Source organism: Myotis daubentonii, chromosome 6 (genome assembly GCF_963259705.1).
Source record: "Myotis daubentonii chromosome 6, mMyoDau2.1, whole genome shotgun sequence".
Taxonomy (NCBI): domain Eukaryota; kingdom Metazoa; phylum Chordata; class Mammalia; order Chiroptera; family Vespertilionidae; genus Myotis; species Myotis daubentonii.
The window spans coordinates 63,137,940-63,158,699 of NC_081845.1; the positions used below are offsets into that span (position 1 = coordinate 63,137,940).

The following is a 20,760-nucleotide window of genomic DNA, read 5'->3' on the forward strand; positions in this document are numbered from 1 at the left end:
TGTGTATAAAACAGGTTAAAGGATAAATTGGAGGGGACAGAGGCTGAGGGCAGAAACACCGTGGCAATTCTCTAGGCTAGAGATGGCGCAGGCTTGAGCTATGGCAGGGAAAACGAGGGCAGAGCTATATTGGAGACGGAATTGAGGATTTCATGACAAATTGAGTATGAAGGACGGCTCTGAGGTTTCTGGCTTGGATGTATGGGTGGGTAGGATAAGAAACATAGGAAGACTACTGTCTGGAGGAGAAGATAAGTAATGTTTGGGGGGTGTTCTATTTGAGATGCTTGAGGGACACTGGAAATGTTTAGCGAAGTAGTTGGAAACCTGGATCTGTTTTAAGGGGAGCATTGAAGGCTTACGGTCTGGAACTTGTCAACACCTGGGGTGATAACTGAGGTGATTTTCAGCGTGAAAGCAAAAAATTAAAAGAGGGCTAAGGATGGAATATGCGATGCCCACATTTTGCAGGCAGCCAAGCTGGAACAAGGAGCCAAGCCAGCAAGAGATTAAGAAGCAGTCATCACAACCGGATGTGATGGGTGGGATTCAAGTAACAAATTATGGCAAGAGAGTTTTTGAAGCACTTCAAGAAAGAGGGTGTGGTCATCAGTGGCAGTAAAAAATGAGAAGAGTCTGAATTCTTAGGAGGTAGAAGGAGAGCTGGCTAGTTAAAGAAAGTGGAGGAGCCCTAGCTGGTTTGGCTCAGTGGATAGTGTTGGCCTGCAGATTGAAGAAAGTGGAGGTAATTTGGGGGAACAGTAGGAATAAAACTGCCTGAGTTTATGCCAGGCCTGTATTTTCTCTGTGAAATAGGAGGCATGCTCATCTTCAGTAAGGGCAGAGGAGCTAAGGTAGGAGCTGGAGAAGAGAAGGAAGTCAGGCATCGATACTTCAGGAGAGAACAGGGGGCAATCAGAGTGGATTAGATACTGACTCCAAGTTTCTGACGGTAATTTAGCTTGGGGAGCGGTTATCTGTGGCAAGAGTCCTGCTCTCATTCAGAGCCAGCACCTCCAGGGGAAACTCACGGCCATCTCCTTTGTGTTTCTGTGTTTTTGTCTTTTACAGTCAGGACAAGACGGGTCATCCCAGCGGCCTACACCCACCCGCATTCCTATGTCAAAAGGTATGAAAGCAGGAAAGCCAGTAGTGGCAGCCCCAGGAGCAGGAAATCTGACCAAATTCGAGCCTCGAGCTGAGACTCAGTCTATGAAAATAGAGCTGAAGAAATCTGCAGCCGGCAGCGCTACCTCTCTCGGAGGGGGGAAGGGCTGAGGGCAGTGGCTGAGGGGGTATGTTGTGCAGATGCTACTGCTACGGTGAAAACAAACCTTCGTCCGTTCGTGCCAATTCTTTACATGTACTAATTTAAGTTTTAAATACCTTGTTTATAAAGTAATCTACTAATAGCCATATGTCTTTTCTATTTTGTAAATTTGTTTTGATGCTGGGGAACTAACCAACAAAACTACTGTTTGCCGTGTGCTTGGTGGAGGAAGCTGGGCCTGAGGCTGGAGCTTGACATCTGGTCCCCGTTTTGCTTCTAGAAAATGGATCCATCAACTAACCCATCTGAACCTCAGTTTCTTAATCAGTGAGATATGGGTGCTGAATAAACTCCTCTCCAAAGCCTGCTCCCATATTTCTTGATGGTAAATCACATTTAATAGCCTTGTTCCACAGTAATTGATTTTTCAAAAATTCTATTATGAAATAGGAAGTAGTTTAATGATTGCCATTTGCCTCTGTCAAATCCCAAATTTGCTTCTTGTGCTGGGACATCTAGTTATCACAGGGCCTGGAGCTCTAAAGTTTTGCCAAAACAAAAGCCTCTGAGATGATTTCAGGAAATAATTTGAATGTGAAATAAAATGGAAATGAAATATGGAGTCCTAAAACAGAGTTTTACTTATTTGTGTGTGTCTGTGTGTATGGTAGATAGAAGTTTTGGCCATCTCAAAAACATTCCCAGAGTTTCATAGACAATAATTTTAGAGCCATTAATGTCATACTCTTGTTCTATTCAAGTGCGCAATTGATTTAAATCCTGGAGCGGTTTGAATAGAGCCACCAAATGGCCCCTTATGGCTCAATAGAGGTTGTAATGGGTAGGAAATAGCAGGAAGTAAATTCTGATATGTTAATGCCAAGAAAAAACATGACATCATGCAGACCTTAATTGAATTGAATATTTTCCTCAGTTAACTGTGAACTTTATTTGCAAATATAAAATCAGTTCATGATTGTGTGTGTGTGTGTGTGTGTGTGTGTGTGTTGTAGAGAATGGGATTATTATTCCTGTCATTTTTACTTGTGTTTGTATCATTTTCATTAATTTTAAGCATGGTTTAATCAGCATGAAGCAGTGTGTGAGTGCAAAATGCCAGGTGTCTTTGTGGGGAGACTAACCATGTTAAAGTAGATGCGGCTTCATAGTCAAATAACCACAAATGAGCTCAAGGTTAATAACCTGCAGCATAGGATACGAGGTCTTACGTAGGCAGCAGATCTGCAAGATTTTTGATTCAATGCGGGGAAGATAAAAAAGAACAGATGATTGGTTTTTAGCCCTTGATTCAACATCCTTCGTGATAAATAGACTCTTTTCAAAGTTCTTTTCACACCAGATTTCCTATCCCTTACAGAACTTGGACTTGAATTACACACAATGGTGGTAGATGCCTCACAGTATTTACATTCACTTTAATCTGATCTCTGTTGCCTACAGCTCAGCAGTTCTCAGCATATATATTTTAAAATGTTGAGCAACCACGAGAGACATGCCATAAAAATGGGATTTCAAGGTAGAAAAGCAGAGACTGAGAATGAAGATTTTATGAAATATGACTTTGAACAAGTTTAAATAAGAGATCTTTCCATTTTGAATAATGCCTTGTATTTTTTTAACATATTTTATTGATTTTTTACAGAGAGGAAGGGAGAGGCATAGAGAGCTAGAAACATCGATGAGAGGGAAACACCGATCAGCTGCCTCCTGCACATCCCCCACTGGGGATGTGCCTGCAACCAAGGTACATGCCCTTGACCGGAATCGAACCTGGGACCCTTCAGTATCCACTGAGCCAAACCGGTTAGGGCAGCCTTGTATTTTTTTAAAAGGGAATTTCCCCCCTTTTGTAAAGTGAACACAACCCTTTTCAAAATCAAGGACATTCTATGGCATTTAGGGTATTTATTGCTACTGTACCATAACATACTGTATTTAAGCAACTGAAGTTGTCAAAAGTATGAAACTGCATTCCTTTTGACTTTACCTGCCATTTTTCAGTGACTTTTATCATAATCTTATTGTCCCTGTTGCTGTTTTTGCTTTTACCTGCTCACATCATGCTTACGTTGTTTCTGCCTGGAAGGCCATACCAGCTGCAGGGAGAGCACTCCAAAAGGCTTAGCAGTGCATGTACAGGATGTTTATACATCTGGACCTTGGAACAGAGCCACCTGCAAAGTACAACTACTAAGAAAACTTGGCAGAACAACACATATTCACTTTTCAGAAATGATAAAGAGCAACTGCCATGGCAGTTTTTCTTTGTAATTTTAGAATCAACTCTACGTTTATTGGATAACTTTGTTTTAAACCACATATCAGAAATGAAATCCACTGGGGACAGGAGGTGGAGGATTAAAAGCACTCCAACTCCAGCTTCCATTTGTGAGTATAATGTTTTTAAGATGCAGTTGAGTGTGCTTTTATAAGAGTGAATAGGATGAAAAGGTTAGAGCCGTTTCCCTGTCCTGGAACATAGCATTGTGTAGTAAAATAAAAGGGGTCTCACCAGAGCTGCTGTGTATAGCTGCTGCTCAGTCCCACCCTGGCGGAGGAGTGTCATTTCCACAGATTTCAATGTGCTGGTGCCTCCCAGAGGACGTGCAGGGCTCCATCTTCACAGGGACAGAGGAGGCCCTGGTATTCCTTTCCTGAGAATAATTATGTGCTGACAAGTAGCATGCATGATGGTCAGTACAAATGTTTCTATATGGGACATGGCCCTAAAGGTATTTATTATTTCTTGAAAATGACCTTCCTAAGTCACCTGCTTAATCGGAGTCATTCAGTTGCTACTTTATCAGATTTTCATTGAGGACAAGTTAATGCATGACAGTGGGCTTGCTAGAGATTTTAGTGTCTTCATTAAGGGTACGGTATTAAGATCTCTTATTGAATATCTTCAGGAAGAGGGTGAAGAAATAGCTCTGATGTGCCGTGTGGGAAGAGTATAATTTCAGGGAAATAAATATGTCCAAGAATGTAAAATGCAGAGATTTGAATTTCTCATTCCTTCATAGCTTTAGGGAAAGAGTGAGACTTTCCTGATTGGAAACCCCCAGGGATGTTAGATAGGAAGAGCACATTTATGTGGGAGGACAGAGGACACAGAGAGAAAGGAAGTGGCAGCAAGATGGCCACAGAGAAGGTTTCCCAGTAAACAAAGATGTTTGATTCCAAAATTTCTTCAACCCAGACGAAGGCTAGTGTTTACCATCTACCTCCTCCTCCAGGGTCTCCTCATTAGTTAGCTCCTCAATCTCTGCTCTTTCAACTTCTCCTTTTCAGTTGTTACCTCCACACCGGATATAAATATGCTCTGGTCTCTTTTATTTTATAACAATTCTTTCTTCAGCTGTGCAGTCCTCTACAGCTACTGTCCTGTCTCCCTCCTGCCAAGTTAAGCCATTGACAGACACTCAAATTGTAATGCCTCCATTTCCATACTCTCCATTTATCTTGAATTACTTTTTATTACTGTTAATTTGTACCCATAGTTAAAATATCAGCCAGTGGTCAAAGATAATGAAAACATTTGTTCCTTACCTTACTGTCCTTTTCCCTAAGTTGTGCCTCCTGGAGAAAATAATTTCTAACTCTTAGATGTTTCTCCAGATTACTAAATAATATACTTGTATTCTGGCTTTTTATTCATCAATTTTAGATATTAATTTTTGTCTTCCCATTATTGTCTTGATGGTTAAGGATTTAATCCTCTCACATGTCCTGTCTTTCCCCTTTTCCCATCCTCCCAATATGATTATGTCATAGTGTGTGTTTTTTTATCCTCACCCAAGGATATGCTTCATTGATTTTTGGAGAGAAAGGAAGGGAGAGAGAGAAAGAGAGACACATTGATGTGAGAGAAAAACATTGATTGGTTGCTTCTTGTACGTGCCCCAACTGGGGAATCGAACCCACAACATAGTTATGTGCCCAGACTGGGAATCAAACCTACAACCTTTTTTGGTGTATGGGACAATGCTCCAACCAACTGAGCCAACCAGCCAGGGCCACACATTTTAAAAAATAAATCACCCGTCAGCATTTGTATGTTATATATTAATATATTTCTGGTATAAATTTAAATATTGTTTCTTGCTGAGTCAAGTAGTACACTATGACTATTTCCTTCTTCTTATCACTTTCCCCTTTCAAATGAATAATTGCTTCATTTTTCATCTGCTTGGTTTTCTATGTATCCATCTTTACTTTTTCCAAATGCTCCAATAGGTCTGCCAAACACCTACCAAACCTTGAAACACATCAGTTTCACGTTTTTTTTGCTGGAGGCCTTCCTAGTTCAGTCCTCTGCTTCCCTACTTACTCTGGACTGCTTGTCCTCTAGACCTGCTGCACAGCTGTCCTGCTGTCCTTTTGCCATGTTAAACCCTCTGTTTTCTGGATTTCTTATCTTCTACTACTTCCTTTGCTTAACTCTTTCTTCCTCCCTCCCTCCCTTCCTTCCTTCCTTCCTTCCTTCCTTCCTTCCTTCCTTCCTTCCTTCCTTCCTTCCTTCCTTCCTTCCTTCCTTTCCTCCACCACCTCCTCCTCCTCCTTTTCCTCCTCCTCTCCCTCCTCCTCCTCCTCCTCCTCCTTCTCCTTCTCCTTCTCCTTCTCCTTCTCCTTCTCCTTCTCCTTCTCCTTCTCCTCCTCCTTCTCCTTCTCCTTCTCCTTCTTTTCCTTCTCCTTCTGTCTGTCTGCCTGTCTGTCTATTTTTTGGAGTATACCTCCTAATAGTTTCTACAGAGAAAAATCTTCTCTGGTCAGGAGAGAGGACATGGAGAGTCTCATAGTTCATTGTGTCAACTTTCCCACTCCCCTGTATTCAGTCTGTGCTGCTAATTTACATAGGTCCAGAACTTCTTAGGTTGGTTTTTCAGAAAATAAATTTCTAGTCTCTAGAAAGGGTGAAAACAGAATGAGGTTATGCTCTTTTTCCTCTGTGACCAAGACATCTAACCTCTCTGGCCGCTCTGCCTCAGTCTCCCTTGATGGCTCCTCGTTTTATGCTTACATCTTAGGGATTGTTGTTCCCTTGTCTCTATCAAAAACAATTTTCCTACACGATATGCTAGTCCTTGTTATTTTATCCATCCCGTGGCTTCAGCTATCACCTATGTGCTGAAAACTACGAAGCCGCTATCTCCAGCTCAGCTTGTCTCAAAGCAGTCTCAACACCTTCTCCACCCCTCTTCCAAGTCTTCTCTTTTATTCTCCACATCAGCAGGGATGTCCTGATCCACCTAATCACCCAAGCTAGCGACCTGGGAGCTATTTGAGGCTCCCCTGTTGTCCTCACCCATCAAATAGACTCATTCAGCCAGTCTCTCATATTCTACCCCCTAACACCTCCAGCACCTGAACCCACATCTCCATTTCTCCCACCACTGCCTGAGTTGCAGTTTTAATTCTCATCTGAATAGTTCTTTATTTTTTTATGTTTTGAGCCTTTATTATGGGCTACTTGTACATTTAAAAATCTTTATTGTTGAGAGTATTACAGATGTCCCCCTTTTCCTCCCCCTGCCCCCCTCCGATTCCTGCCCTGCCCCAGGCCTTCACCACTCTATTGTCTGTGTCCATAGGTAAATCATATAAATTATTTGCTTAATCTCTTCCTGCCCCCTACCCTCCTTCCCTCTGAGATTCCTCAGTCTGAATTGTTCTGATACTCTCATAACTGGCTTCAGAGTCTCCAGCCAGAAAACTCTCTGCTTCATTTTCCATTTTGTTTTCCAAAGTTCAAGTTGGTCATATCACACTTCTATTTGAAAACCCGGTAAAGGTTCATCACTACCTGTAGAATACAATGCCAACTCCTTGGTATGGCACTCCAGGCTCTTTGTGACCTAGCTCTCTACCTCAGTCTTCTGAGCATCCCTCCCTTTCCCTTGTCCGGACTCCTGCCGCCCATGCCTACAGAATGGCTTGCATAGCAGGCCAGGCACCTGTCCTCGATTTGACCAACTTGTTCCTCTCCCTTGATTGTCCTTTCTCCTACCTTTCCTTCTGGTGGGTGTGACCTTCTATGTTCAAAGTCTCTTTTAAAAACATTGACAAACCATACTTTCAGAGTCTATCTTGGGGTTTAAAGCCTGTCCATTGCTGTAAAACCTGGGCACTTACTGTAGAAAAAGAAAACCAGCAGTTAAAGGATGGCTGAAAGCTGGGGAAGAAAGAGGGGCTCTTGCTTCTTCCCTTTGTCTGCGTGCAAGCCCATGAGAATGATATGGAGGGTGCAGACATACCATGTGTGAGGACACGGAGGTAACAGAGACAGTGGAATCAGAGGAAATCCAGTACTGCCATTCTGGAGAGTGTGAGTTACTTCTGTTTCCCTCCAGAGGCACCATGGCACGTAATGAATACAAAACAGCCGAGGGTCTGGGCTGGGGAATTTTTGCCTCTGAAGCCCTCACACTGGTGGGGAACTAAGGGGGCCTGAGAGGTTACTGTGAAGCATAAACACGCTTGAATGAGGAGCACAAATGACACTTCAGGAAAGAGGAAGTTTCAGGAGGGGGTTTACCATGCTCTTTAGATTCACGAAGGACCCTCTAAAACAGATCAGAGATGCTGTCATTTTAGAGGGCCCACCACCACCACCAAGAAGCAGCAGGTAGATTTAGAATAGATGTCAAGGTGAATCTCCAGAAAGAGTGGATTGCTGAACAGTGGACTAGATACCAGACACTGGAGTATGGCTGTCTAACCTTTGGCAAATCACCTCACCTTGGTTTGGCTTAGCATTTAGTTATAATCTTTTATGATTCTGGCATTCCTTCTTGTACTCATAATGTGATATGCTTCACGACTGTTTAGCAAGCAACTTAAAAGGACTTTGCCATAACACTCTTCCTAAGAACTAATGTTAATTGCTTATCTGGTAAAAGTAGTTTGGCCTTTCTACTTATACTGATGTGTGATGGACAGAATTCCAAAGTCAAGGGCTGGTTAGAGCTGAACCGGACATTAGAGGTCCAGAAGATAATTACATCTATTATTAATGATGAAAACAAAAACAGAACAAGAAAAACTATAAGGCTTAAAGATGTCTAACCATCTTATTAAATGACAGAACTAGGTCTTCACTTTCTCCCAGTATATTATTCATTATTTCATATGAAACTACTTCAAGTGAGCAAAGTATATATACATACATAAACTAAAACATCCATATTCATTGGGCCAAAATAATATTGTCAAAGTGTTTTTGAGACATGGAGATATCTACATGGAAACTATGTGACAAAGTTTTCATAATAATACTTTGATAAATATTATTGTACTTATCTAAAAAGCACAATGTCCTTTTCAATTTTCACCCATAATGCTATTTTCCATGCTATGCTGTGTGACCAGTCATAGGCTTAGCTCAAACTAGGCAGTTAGCATCTGTTTCCAAAAAGGTAGAACCTGAGTATTGTGGCTCAAATATTTACCTATTTTTCTACCATTTAATTTAGATTAAAAAAAATAATGTTATATGTAGGAGAACTAGTTCCAATTTGCTTGTATCTGGGAAACAGTAATCTATGCGAGAGATAAGGATTAGCTTGTCTGAAAAAGAAGTTACCAGGCATAACTGTGATTATTGGTAACTTGTGAGAGGTAAGGGGATTTGGGCTGATGATGGAGTGGGAAATGTTTTGGAAGGAAGTAAATAACTATTAGGTGGTTGAGAAACCCCAAGAGAATTTATATCATCTGGTTGAAAAGTTTCCTGAAGAAAATGACAGCACTGATTAACGGAAGTATTTTTAATTAGCTGAGCTGAATCCAAAAGAAGGAACAAGTCCAAGTCAACAGAGGAAGTTTATTGGACTTCCTATTTAAAACAGATGTCTTATCAGAAGTGATTATTTTATGAATGCGATCATAATAGGACTGAATGTTGAAGCAGTTTATTAGAATGAGAACCCTAAAAGTAAACAATAGCTAGGCACTCCTATTTCTTAAAGGTACAGAGCGTAGGACATTTTTGCAGGTGGATAAAATTCCTAGCGAACAGCAACGTCAAAGCTGGGCTTGGTGCCTGGTGGGCAGGAAGAACAGCACAGCCCTCAGCTGGTGCCTTGCTCTCCAGGCAGAGCCCTTGGGGCGTAGGGACTATGGGACCTGGGAAGCAGGCCATAAGCCAGACAAACTGATACAAAACTCAAGAGCAATGTTTTCTGTAACTTGGTATGCAGTTTCCTGTGGATGAAGCAGCCCTCCTTTGCTGATACAAAGTCTTGCAGTAAATAGAACCTCTGCTATGTTTGTCTTTGGTATGTGAGCTTAGAGCAGTGATGGCGAACCTATGACACACGTGTCAGAGGTGACACGTGAACTCATTTTTTTGGTTGATTTTTCTTTGTTAAATGGCATTTAAATATATAACATAAATATCAAAAATATAAGTCTTTGTTTTACTATGGTTGCAAATATCAAAAAATTTCTATATGTGACACAGCACCAGAGTTAAGTTAGGGTTTTTCAAAATGCTGACACGCCGAGCTCAAAAGGTTAGCCATCACTGGCTTAGAGGCTATCTATAAAAGTGATCTGGTCTCATTTACTAGAGAAGATTTTTAAAATTCAGAGCTCATGTGTTCCCTTGCAGAGAGTTTGGCAGAGCATAAATTATGCATTGCTTGGGAGGAAGACAATGACTTTCCAAGGAGTTCATCTTTCCTACCCCACAGCCAAGGAGCTCTCCTGGGAGGAATCAGAATTCAAATTTGTTGCCAGGTTGCCCCACTCTAACACTGAAGAGATAGTCTCCCCCAAATTTCCGAATCCCATCTTGGATCTCATCATCTGGCTGGCCAGTAGTTTTGAGATACCACCCAAGGAGGATGAGTAGTTAGTGAGGTCAGAAGTCAACTGTAATTAGGAATTGATAATACGTTAAACTTCCTTTCCATGGAAGGTATTTTAGCTAGTGTAATAAAAGAATGAATTCATAATTTACATCATTTCACAATAAATCATAATAACAAATAATGTATTTAGTGTGTTACCTGAAGTTCCTTAAAAATAAATAAATAAAGATAACACTTAAGAGAAACACATAGAAAAAAATGCCATTAAGTGTTTTTGGTAAACTGTTAATGTCAAACATATATAAAAATCTAATCTCTCCATGTGTGTATGTTAACTAATATTTTTTTTCTTCTTCCAATTAGAAAAAAGGAAATGGTGCTATTAAATGTCTGCACATCAGAAGGCCCCAAATTTAAGTGCTTTGCTATTTTGAGTTTGTTGATAGAGGTGGTAATTAATAATGGCTTTTGGTCTTAATCTGCCTCTACAAATTATAAATGTCAGAAAAATGGTATCTGTAAAAAATTATTATAGAATTGTATTTATTACTTAGCTCACTTTAGAGGACCTAAATGACCTATTATTGGTTTTTGTCTGAGATTCAATGAAGACAGAGTAGGAGATGGAATAAGATTTGCTCATTGACCTTGTAACTTCAATAAAATTTATGAGACTTTTATTGTACTGAATCATAAAAAATGGAAGAGGCTTGGGAATTCTGTTTTTTGGTTTTTTTTAAGACAAATAATGGTATTAAGCCCCAGAGCATTTCTTTTTTCTTTTTGCTGGTCACCATATGTCTCAGATAGTTATTTTTTTAAAAATACATTTTATTGATTTTTTACAGAGAGGAAGGGAGAGGGATAGAGAGTCAGAAACATCGATGAGAGAGAAACATCAATCAGTTGCCTCCAGCACACTCCCCACTGGGGATGTGCCTACAACCAAGGTACATGCCCTTGACCGGAATTGAACCCAGGACCCCTCAGTCTACAGGCCGACGCTCTATCCACTGAGCCAAACCGGTCAGGGCTCAGATAGTTATTTTTAAAAAAACATATTTATTGATATTTAGCAAGAAAGGAAGGGAGAGGGAGAGAGAGAGAGAAACATTGATGTGAGAGCAAGACATTGGCTGCTTCCTACCAGGGATTGAGCCCGAAACCTGGGCATGTGCCCTAACCAGGAATCAAACCAGCAACCTTTTGGTGCATAGGATGATGTCCAACCAACTGAACTAACTGAGCCACACCATTCAGGCTCCATCAGGTAGTTTTGCTGTGTAATGAGTCATCTCAAAATTTAATGGTTTAAAACAACATTTTAAAAAAATTTCTCACAATTTTGTGTAGTGGCCAGACAATTCTTATTTTAGTTTATAGGTTTGGGCAAAACATAGATGATAAGCAAAGACAGATTTAATAAATATGTTTAGTCAGTATAAATCAATAGAGCCACTATCATATAGGTATTATCTCACTATCTCTAGAAACAAGATAAAATATGTCTCCATGTATACAAAACAAAATAACTTGAGCTTAACTGTATTCCTTTAAAGTTTATAAACATAAGTGTTAAACACCATATCTTATTATTAAAATAAAATTTAAAAAAACTCTATTTGGCATTGTCCAATATTTCTGAGACAGTCTTTTTAATAACACAATCTGATTAATAGCATTAGCATGTATGCCATGCATAGATGACCACTTTGCTAACTTAAATACAATAATAAAATGTAATGGTCCAACCAAGACATTCTTCTATGTATGGATGAATCCTTTTGCCATATGTATTTTTACCAAGTGATAATTATGAAGAGCTATTATTATTATGGAGATTACAAAGTGCTAGATTAAGAGAAGGTGACTCTAGGAATTCAGAGGTCTGCACACTCAAGGTGAGAGAAGGTGGTATGACAGTAACACAAAATAGTAGCCCCCCAAGGGATTTTAGAGATGATCTCCAATATCCTCATTCTGTAGTGAGGAAACAAAGGCACCAGCATTCTGAATTACATCTACAATAAAGAACAATGTGGATTTCTCTTTTTAAAATGTATGCTTTCTCTTTTTTAAAAAAGAGGAAAATGGGAAAGATGCTTTAATTCTATTACGGACATTTGAGAACTATGCATTTTCACTCTTAGAAAAATTATAGAAATTTTGTTGTTGTTGTTAATCCTCACCTGAGGATATTTTCCCACTGATTTTTAATGAGTGGAAGGGATAGAGAGAAACATCAATGTGAGAGAGACACATAGATTGGTTGCCTTCTGCATGCCCGACCAGGGCCAGGGATGGTGCCCGCAACCGAGGCACATGCCTTTGATTAGAATCAAACCCGAGACCCTTCAGTCAGCAGGCCTATACTCTATCCACTGAGCCAAACCAATTAGGGCTACAGAATTTTTTTTTTTTTTAAATAAGTGGGAAATAGCATTTTAATCTTAGATAGTGATTTTTAACTACATAATATTTTAATTAGTGTTTTTAGTTTTTGCCTTAAGGTTTTGATATATTTTTAGGCACTGAAAAATTATAAAGCTAGAACAATTTTCCAGTGAAAAACATGAGGATGATTCTTTTTTTTTTTTTTAAATTAAATCTTTATTGTTCAGATTATTACATTTGTTCCTTTTCCCCCCCCCCCCCCCCATAACTCCCCTCCTCCCAGTTCCCGCCCCACCCTCCGCCCTCACTCCCCACCCACTGTCCTCATCCATAGGTGCACGATTTTTGTCCAGTCTCTTCCCACATCTCCCACACCCCTTTCCCCCCCAAGAATAGTCAGTCCATCCCCTTTCTATGTCCCTGATTCTATTATAATCAACAGTTCATTCTGTTCATCAGATTATTTATTCCCTTGATTCTTAGATTCACTTGTTGATAGATGCATATTTGTTGTTCATAATTTGTATCTTTACCTTTTTCTTATGAGGATGATTCTTAAAGGTTTCCGGTATAGTGAAAAAATCGTATGTATGTCATAAAAGCTTTATAAAAATTTTATATTTAAATGTAAACATTTATACATTTTATTTTATTTTGCTTTCTTACCTGCTTTATCCCAAATTTAATTGATAGGTAGAAGGAAGGAATGGAAATATCTCCCCCTAGTGGTAATTTAATGAAAGAATTAAGAAACATTTTGTTTTTGACACACTGAACATAATTAGCACAAACCAATAGGTCTATGACATAATATACTTTATTTAATGCTTAGATATAAATTACCGAAGTAAAAATAAAAATTAAACTAGTATTTAAAATTGAAGTGAAAATAATAGTTGGAAATTTTCTCACCCTATTGATAAACCCTGATGTTATTTTCTACACTTACAACATTGCCATATGTGACAGGGAGGTAATAGTTTTTTCAGACAGAGGAACCATTTGAGGCTTAGATTTCTTTCCTATGCTCTTTATAATCTCAGCAATGACAAGACTCTGTCATTTTTTCTCACCAAGGTAGTTCCATGCCTAGCACAGTAATGTGCACGTAATTGGGCCTCAATAAACAATCCTTGAATGATAGAATGAAAAAAAAAAAAAGATACTTGTTCATGAAGGCATATAGATTAAGCTAAAATAAAATAAATCATAAATATAAATATCACACACCCACAATGTGGCTCATACTGTTCTAATTGCTATCTCAATCTATTTTTTATTTACTTCTATACGAATGAATTTAGATTTAAAAGCATATATGGAATCATGCAAAAAGCAGTCAGAGACAAAAGTAAGTTACCTGTGTTTATTAACTTCTTAAGAATAGATAATGAATATTTCCTTGTTAAAACTCAAGTTCAGACACATTTATAAAGAGATTAAAAGTATATGAATATTGTTCAGAACAGAGAGTTCCTTCTAGGTGAGTTACTTCTAGGAAATAGTCTGGTTTCCCACTATGGGGCTTGTATGTAGTAATTACTGTCTTTGTGTTTAGTTCTTTGCTTGAGTAAAATTGATCTAATATTGTTAGAATATTAGACGTAGTTTCTGAAAAGCTTTAAGAATTTTGGAGGTAAAGCATCTACGCCAATACAAAGATGTTACCCAAGAGTAGTAAACAACTGCAGGAGAAGCTATTGGGCTCATGTACCTGTTTTTGTTTGTTGTGTTGTTTAACATCTATGGTCTTTTATGAAATGATGTGGTGTTGATCCTCACATAAACTATTGATCTGAGTTTCAGTGTAATTGAAAATGCTGTGTTTTTCTTCTCTTTATAGAAAGCATCATCATTCACCAGTTACGCATGAACTCCCGATGAAATGGTAAATCAAGCACATACTGGGTGTGTGTACTGCCTCTGAATCCCTGTTGAATGGATAGTATTACTACAGCTCTCCATCATCACTAAGGTCCTCCAGGCTACTGATCACTACTGAAAATAATTTTCTACTTCCAGTGAATTTTTTTTTGAGGATATAATGTAAAAGCTGAAAATGGCATTGCTGATAATATAAAAGTAGGTTGCAAGAGCAATTCAATCTTTGTGTCAAAAGCAATTTCTCTTCCTTTTGCAAAGCTTTCAGGTCCATGGGCACATGCTATGTAATTTATTTTTATAATACACTTTGTGATGTGATTTTTTTTTCCCCTAAAGTGTTTCCTTTTTCATAGTCTATGGCACATATAGTATATCTGTAGAATACACTGTCAGTTCTTCAAAGCATGGGTATTGGTGCATTTACAACAGTAACCTATAATCATTTTCTTTGATCAATTTGTTATTTCTGAAGAAAAGAAAGTACAACACTATATATTTCCTGAAAGAAATTCAAGAGGTAAAACAGAAGCAGGAGCTTCTGGAAGGGTTTTTATTATTGCTTGTACAAGGCTGTGGTTCTGATCACGGTTCAACACTAACAGATAACGGTCTGGTTTAAAGTTTAATTTTAAACACTTACAGTTTTTTTTAAAGTTGCTCTTTCTAGTGTTCTGTGCCAAAACCCTTGAATGAATTGATTTTCATATGGAACAAATGAATAAAAGGAGATGTATGAGTTTAACATGTAAGGATTACAGAAACACCTTCAACCAGTAGTTCAATTACCTTTCTGTTTGCATTATTTACTTATATGTACAGGACTTAGAAAAAGGATATCAAGATAGTTCTCACAATCTACCTAAATGAAAGCCTAAAAATAAAAAACTGACCTAGAAAGTATCAGCATCTTTTTAAAAAATGGTAATAGAAATGCCTAGATAATTTTTTTCTTGTAGATAGGAGTTGGACAGATTTTCAGAAATCACATATAGGTTAGAGAATATATTCTTTAAAGATAAAAAGCACATGAATTACTTAAATCTCAATGTCAGAGCTGCTGTTGAACTTAAATTTATGTGAAAATGTGCATCTAAAGTCTACTTGAAAGCCTTAATATAGGGTTTTTATTTTTAAAGACTTTGTCAATGTGGACAAGTTGTCAATAAAGTTTTTAAAAGGTAACTAAGATAAATAAATATTTGACACATCAGTTTCTGAAGGCAGGAATCATCTATCATGTAACTTTACTTAGATTAAAGAAACTATGCTCTGGGTGTCACAAGGATAGCTAAAAACCACACAAATAATACTGTTGGCCCATTTCTCCAGACCACAGACTGTCCCCAGGTTTATATGCCCAAAGAGGGGAGGCCATACTGCGTCTCTGGAGTAGAAAAATTAATGTTGAATTTCCTCCCCTATGGAACTTTGTAAGGTATTAAGGTATACCTTGTGGAATTAGCAAATTATAGTCAGTAGGTATTATATATGAAATTACTATATTTTATGTAAAATTAGTTTTGATCTTTGTAAGTAAAAGAAATGCTATAGTAGGCTTGCCCTAGCTTGAGTGATTGTATGTGTCACATAACCTGCAGGGTTCTGATTACTGATTAAAGAAAACTAGATGTATTTGTGTGAAGATTTAAGAAATTGTTGTTTTGGGTTCTGTTTTCTGCAAATGTTTCTGAATGATGTTTTCAACTAGGGAAGGGTTTTATTTAGTATTGTTATATATTTTTCACTCACAATTAAGTTCCATTTTTGTCAATATTTCTGACGGCAAAAATATTCAGATATAGCACAGATTAGCATTTGAAGCAAATAACTTTTTCTCAACTTGTGGGACTGTTATTACACTAATTGTGAAAAGGCTAGAAGATAAGACTTTAAATATTTCCTGACTTTAATTTAAAATGCTACAAGTAATTTATGTATATTTGGATCTGAAGTTTTATTTTTCCCGAGTTTATAATGAAGTTTGGTACTTGCAATGCTGAGTGAGGATGACGGTGTAATTGGTCATTTAAATGGATGCTGAGCTTTTCTCTGCCCATGCTATAAATAAGTCCTCTGTTGAAACCCAAATGGAATTAAAGTGACAAATGATTAAAATTAGTTTAAAAAATTTAAAACTTGTTTTGAAATAGAACACAATATTAAAAATGAACAGAAAACAACAAATAGTCATATCCTTAGCTCATGAATAAACAAACAAGATCATAAATAGTCATAGCCCAATATCAATTGAAAAAATTGTCCCTCATGCAAGTCTGGCATCATCCTAGGCTACATAATTTCTCTATCTTTCATTGTAAGTAAATCTCCAATCATCAATATGAATGAGAATCAGTTTTGAATGGAATAATTCTGTCTTCTGATGTATGATCGTAGTTAGTGTTTTCAGTTTAAGATACAAAAAACTAATCCCATTATTTTACCCTTTTCTTTTAGAGAAGAGTGTTTCTGAGGGTATCTTCTACAAAGATTTTTTTTCAAGTATTTAATAAAATATTAGGGCTTAATGAAAATAATGGATAGAGTAAATATTCCAGATGTTAGAGACCTATAATGTTTACAAATGTGAACAATTAATTCTATCTTAGGACAACCATAAAACAATTCATGGTGTGGAATATCTAACTTAAGCATTAACAGAGATACCAACAATTCTGAAATAATTCCCAGCTTCTGAAAGTCAGTGGCAGAGCAAGAGTGAATGCTGTGTCAGACAGTGTAATATGTTTGTGTCTTCTCTTTATGCTGTGGTTGAGTTTTCCTGAAAATAAATAAAAAATAGAGCAAAGGTAGGGTGTATTCATGAGTTTGATAAGCAACAATTCAAAAATTAACAAAAACGCATAATGGAAGTTTAAAAAACACAACTGGCACCTGAGGCATATGCCCCCCTCTGTACCTCCAGTGCCATGCCTCTGCTAAAAATACTAATTAGAAGGCAAAGAGGAGAAACAATAAAAATGGTTGTAATGAATTCATAAAATTGGGAGTTCCATGGAATTAATGTTGCTTAGTGACCACTAATGTTTTATTTATCTTACTATTATGTTTTTAATACTCACCTGAGGATATGTTTATTGATTTTAGAAAAAGAGGGAGAGAGAGAGAGAAACATGTGAGAAAGAAACACTAGTTGGTTGCCTGTCAGTCATATGTGCCCAGACTGGGATTGAACCCACAACCTAGGTATGTGCCCTGACAGAATAGAACACACAACCTTTTTGGTGCCAAAACGATGCTCCAACCAACAGATTCACCTGGCCCGGACAATATTTTATGTTCTTAAACTTTCAGCATTTCCTCCTGACTCTGTGATGACACTATGCTTGTTACATAGGGAAAATGCTGTAGATTCATACATTTGAACAGAAATATTTCTAGGTGCCATGACATGATACATCTTTTTCTGGTGGGTTATTTTTGTTTGTTTATGTTATTTGGTTAATTTTACCTTACCATTCACAGATTTTGTTAACAGTGCAAAATTGTATTTATTTAATCTAGATTTTGTTTTAAAAATGTCAGATGTTAGCTTCTTCATATGTGATCAGTTATTCTTAGAAGTCTTGCAGGTGTAATGGATTTTCAATAGCAAAAGAGTACATGAAAAAAATTTGGAGTTACAGTCTATTTTCACAGCATTCTCAATTTTTTCTTTAAGTTTTATTAAGTACATGAGAAGTTTATTTTTCACTACAGCCAAGTGAATTTATGAATATGTACTTGTCTTTTATATGAATGTGATATCCTGCTTTCATTTCATCACAGGTTACTGAAATTTAGCCAATTAAGACATTCTCTGTGTTATTTCCAAATTCAACTTTGTTTATTAAAATCTCACCAGAGAGTGAGAAAAATAATAATTGTGATATAAAAGTATTGTGCAATATTCTTCTTTGAGTTGGAACATAATACTATACAATTAAAATCATTTAAAATGAGTATTCTACCTTATTTTAAATTATTTGCTTTAAAATAGTTTTCACTTCTGCATTTCATATTTTGTTAAAAATTTGGTATTTTTCACTGTGAATAAGAAGCAGTACAGCGGACCAGCTGAAATCAGAGTGTTTTTCCTCTGAGTTACATTACAGTTTGATTCTTTAACAAGATAAAAACTGCAAGACACCAAGAGATGGAAACTGGCTATGGCTTCCCTTCACCCTTTTATCCTCAACAAAGGCATTGTCAATAAACATTTAAGTAATATTTTACCACTTCCTAAAAATAGATTACTTAGTAGAGCAAACACTCCTGAGGTTTTGTCAAGAGCTCACAGCTGTTGGGTAAGGGTTTCTGCAAAGTGGGACGAGGGTGATGGTGGGGCTGTGCTCTGACCTCTTTTATCAGCCAGAGATGGTGGGCCATAGCCATAGCCAATCCAACTTATTTTTGCCTTATTTGGGACAAAGGAATATGTTTCTCCTGTTTATTATTAAATATATACATATCAGAAAAGCAGGCACGGAAGATGTCAAAGTCATGCTTTCCAAAGGAAAGTTAGAGATCTTGCCCACAGAACAGCTCTGTGGCCTCGGTCCTTGGAGGAGTGGAGCCCTTCCGTGCGCATGGTTTAAAAACACTGGCCAAAATTAAAAATAAATAAAAGCACTAGCCAGAAGTCATTGTTTATTTCATGACTTCCTAGGAGCATGGCGTCTCAAGCTCTCCACCAGATTTGTTCAAATGGATTTGTCCCCTTTGAGCCTTGGGCTAGTAGAGTCACCTTTATCGAGCAGCAGATTTTTCCTTAGGGTAGAAACTGCAGTTGCTTCCCTGAGCCCCATGCTTGTTGGCAATAGGCAACATTGCACCATACTTTTTTCTTTTTTGACTGTCCTTAAAATCTTGTGAAATTTGTATTTAAACATCCCATGGTACCTATGAAGGATTTCAAGTAGTAAGGCCTCCCTTCAACAGGGCCACCCTCAGTGACTGCCTGGTTCCACAGATGATGAATGGTTGGAACCCAGTTCCCTGGAGTTCACAGATGAATTTTTAAAAAGATGTTAAGTCCTCCTTTATTTTCTCCTGGCATTATTCCCAGCATTTTCTTCAGAGCTAAGCACCTCTAATGAAAAAATCTTTTTCTGTTTCTCTTCAGGAGTCCATTTATCCTGTTCTGCCCTATATTGACTGGCCTTGGTGTACAAAACTATCTCCCCAGTTAATTCTTTGTCTTCCTCTTCTTCTTCTTCTTTTTTTTTTAATCCTCACAAGAGGATGTTTTTTCATTGACTTTTTTTTTTTTCCAGAGCATGGAAGGGAGGGAGGGAGGGAGAGAGAGAGAGACATTGATTGATTGCCTCCCACCTGTGCCCCAACCAAGACTGGGAATCGAACCTGCAACTCAGGTATGTGCCCTTGAACAGGAATCCAACCCTCAATGCTTTGGTGCAAAGACTGACATTCTAAACCACTGAGCCACACCACCAGGGCTGAATGTAAGCTTCTTAAATGCAGGACTTGCATATTCCTTATAGTGAATACAAGGTACTGGATAAATGCTTGCAAAAGGCAATATGATTCCTTCTAGAGACGGGCCTTTTCCCAATCCTTCCAGCTGTCCTATCCCTTGCCCCTATTCTTCACAGACCTTTCCCATGATCATACTCACATTCTCATTTTTGGTTTTTCTGGCTCCTAGTGCCCATTTCTTTCTCCTCCTTGAGAACAAGACGTATATTTAGTCAAAATGGCAGGGTGTTTTGTAGACACCTGATTATTGACTCCTAACCCCAAAGGATTGCTCCTTCAGGAGTAGTACCTCAACCAGGGTATTTTGTACTAGATCTCCTTCACTACAAATTGTTCTGGCTGCTTATTCTTCCCTTGCAGAAACCTCAGTGCCCCCTGAAGGGTTCAGATGCAGGGTATCTGGATTAAACAAAAAAATGACTCCCAATAATCACTGATTCTAAGAGAAGATATGCTCTCTGCAAAGACAAAGGGCCCTTATCTTATCTAATCAGAGTGCCAAATGGCTATGCTATCTTAATAAGAAAAGTGTGTTCAGTCTTTTTCATTTCACAAAGAGGTCAAGCACTGGTTCCCACATGGAGCATTGGTGTACATAAGCAGTAGGACAAATAAACTATATAAGCTATCAAACTGAATATCTATCTCCCAGAAGTGGTGAGTATCAGAGATCTCTGTTTCCAGGACAGCTGCTGAGATCTTGCTTGAGAAAACAAATATGATCAGCCAGGGTATAGAATTTTGCAATTCATATATATATATGGCCAGTAGCTATGACGTGCAATGACCACCAGGGAGCCTATGCTCAACGCAAGAGTGTTAAAACACAGGCATGGAAACATGGAACAGACAGATGAATCTCAGAGGGAAGTGGGGAGGAGG

General features: G+C 38.0%; 1 protein-coding gene across 5 annotated transcripts in view; it reads left to right on the top strand.

The window, feature by feature from the left end:
* The window catches only part of FILIP1 (filamin A interacting protein 1), a 214,402-nt gene extending 196,061 nt beyond the window's left edge, over positions 1–18,341 (top strand). For 2 of the 5 annotated variants that reach the window (XR_009453467.1, XR_009453468.1), the window contains exons 6-7: positions 1,072–3,679; positions 14,342–18,341. Coding sequence is in view for 3 of the 5 variants with exons in the window: in XM_059701145.1 (XP_059557128.1) it covers positions 1,072–1,278 (207 nt within the window). In the remaining 2 variants the exon portion in view is untranslated. Of the gene's footprint in view, positions 1–1,071; positions 3,680–13,802; positions 13,850–14,341 lie in introns of all 5 variants that reach the window. The other 3 variants (XM_059701146.1, XM_059701145.1, XM_059701147.1) reach the window with 3 other exon arrangements.
* The last annotated feature ends 2,419 nt before the right edge of the window (positions 18,342–20,760 follow it).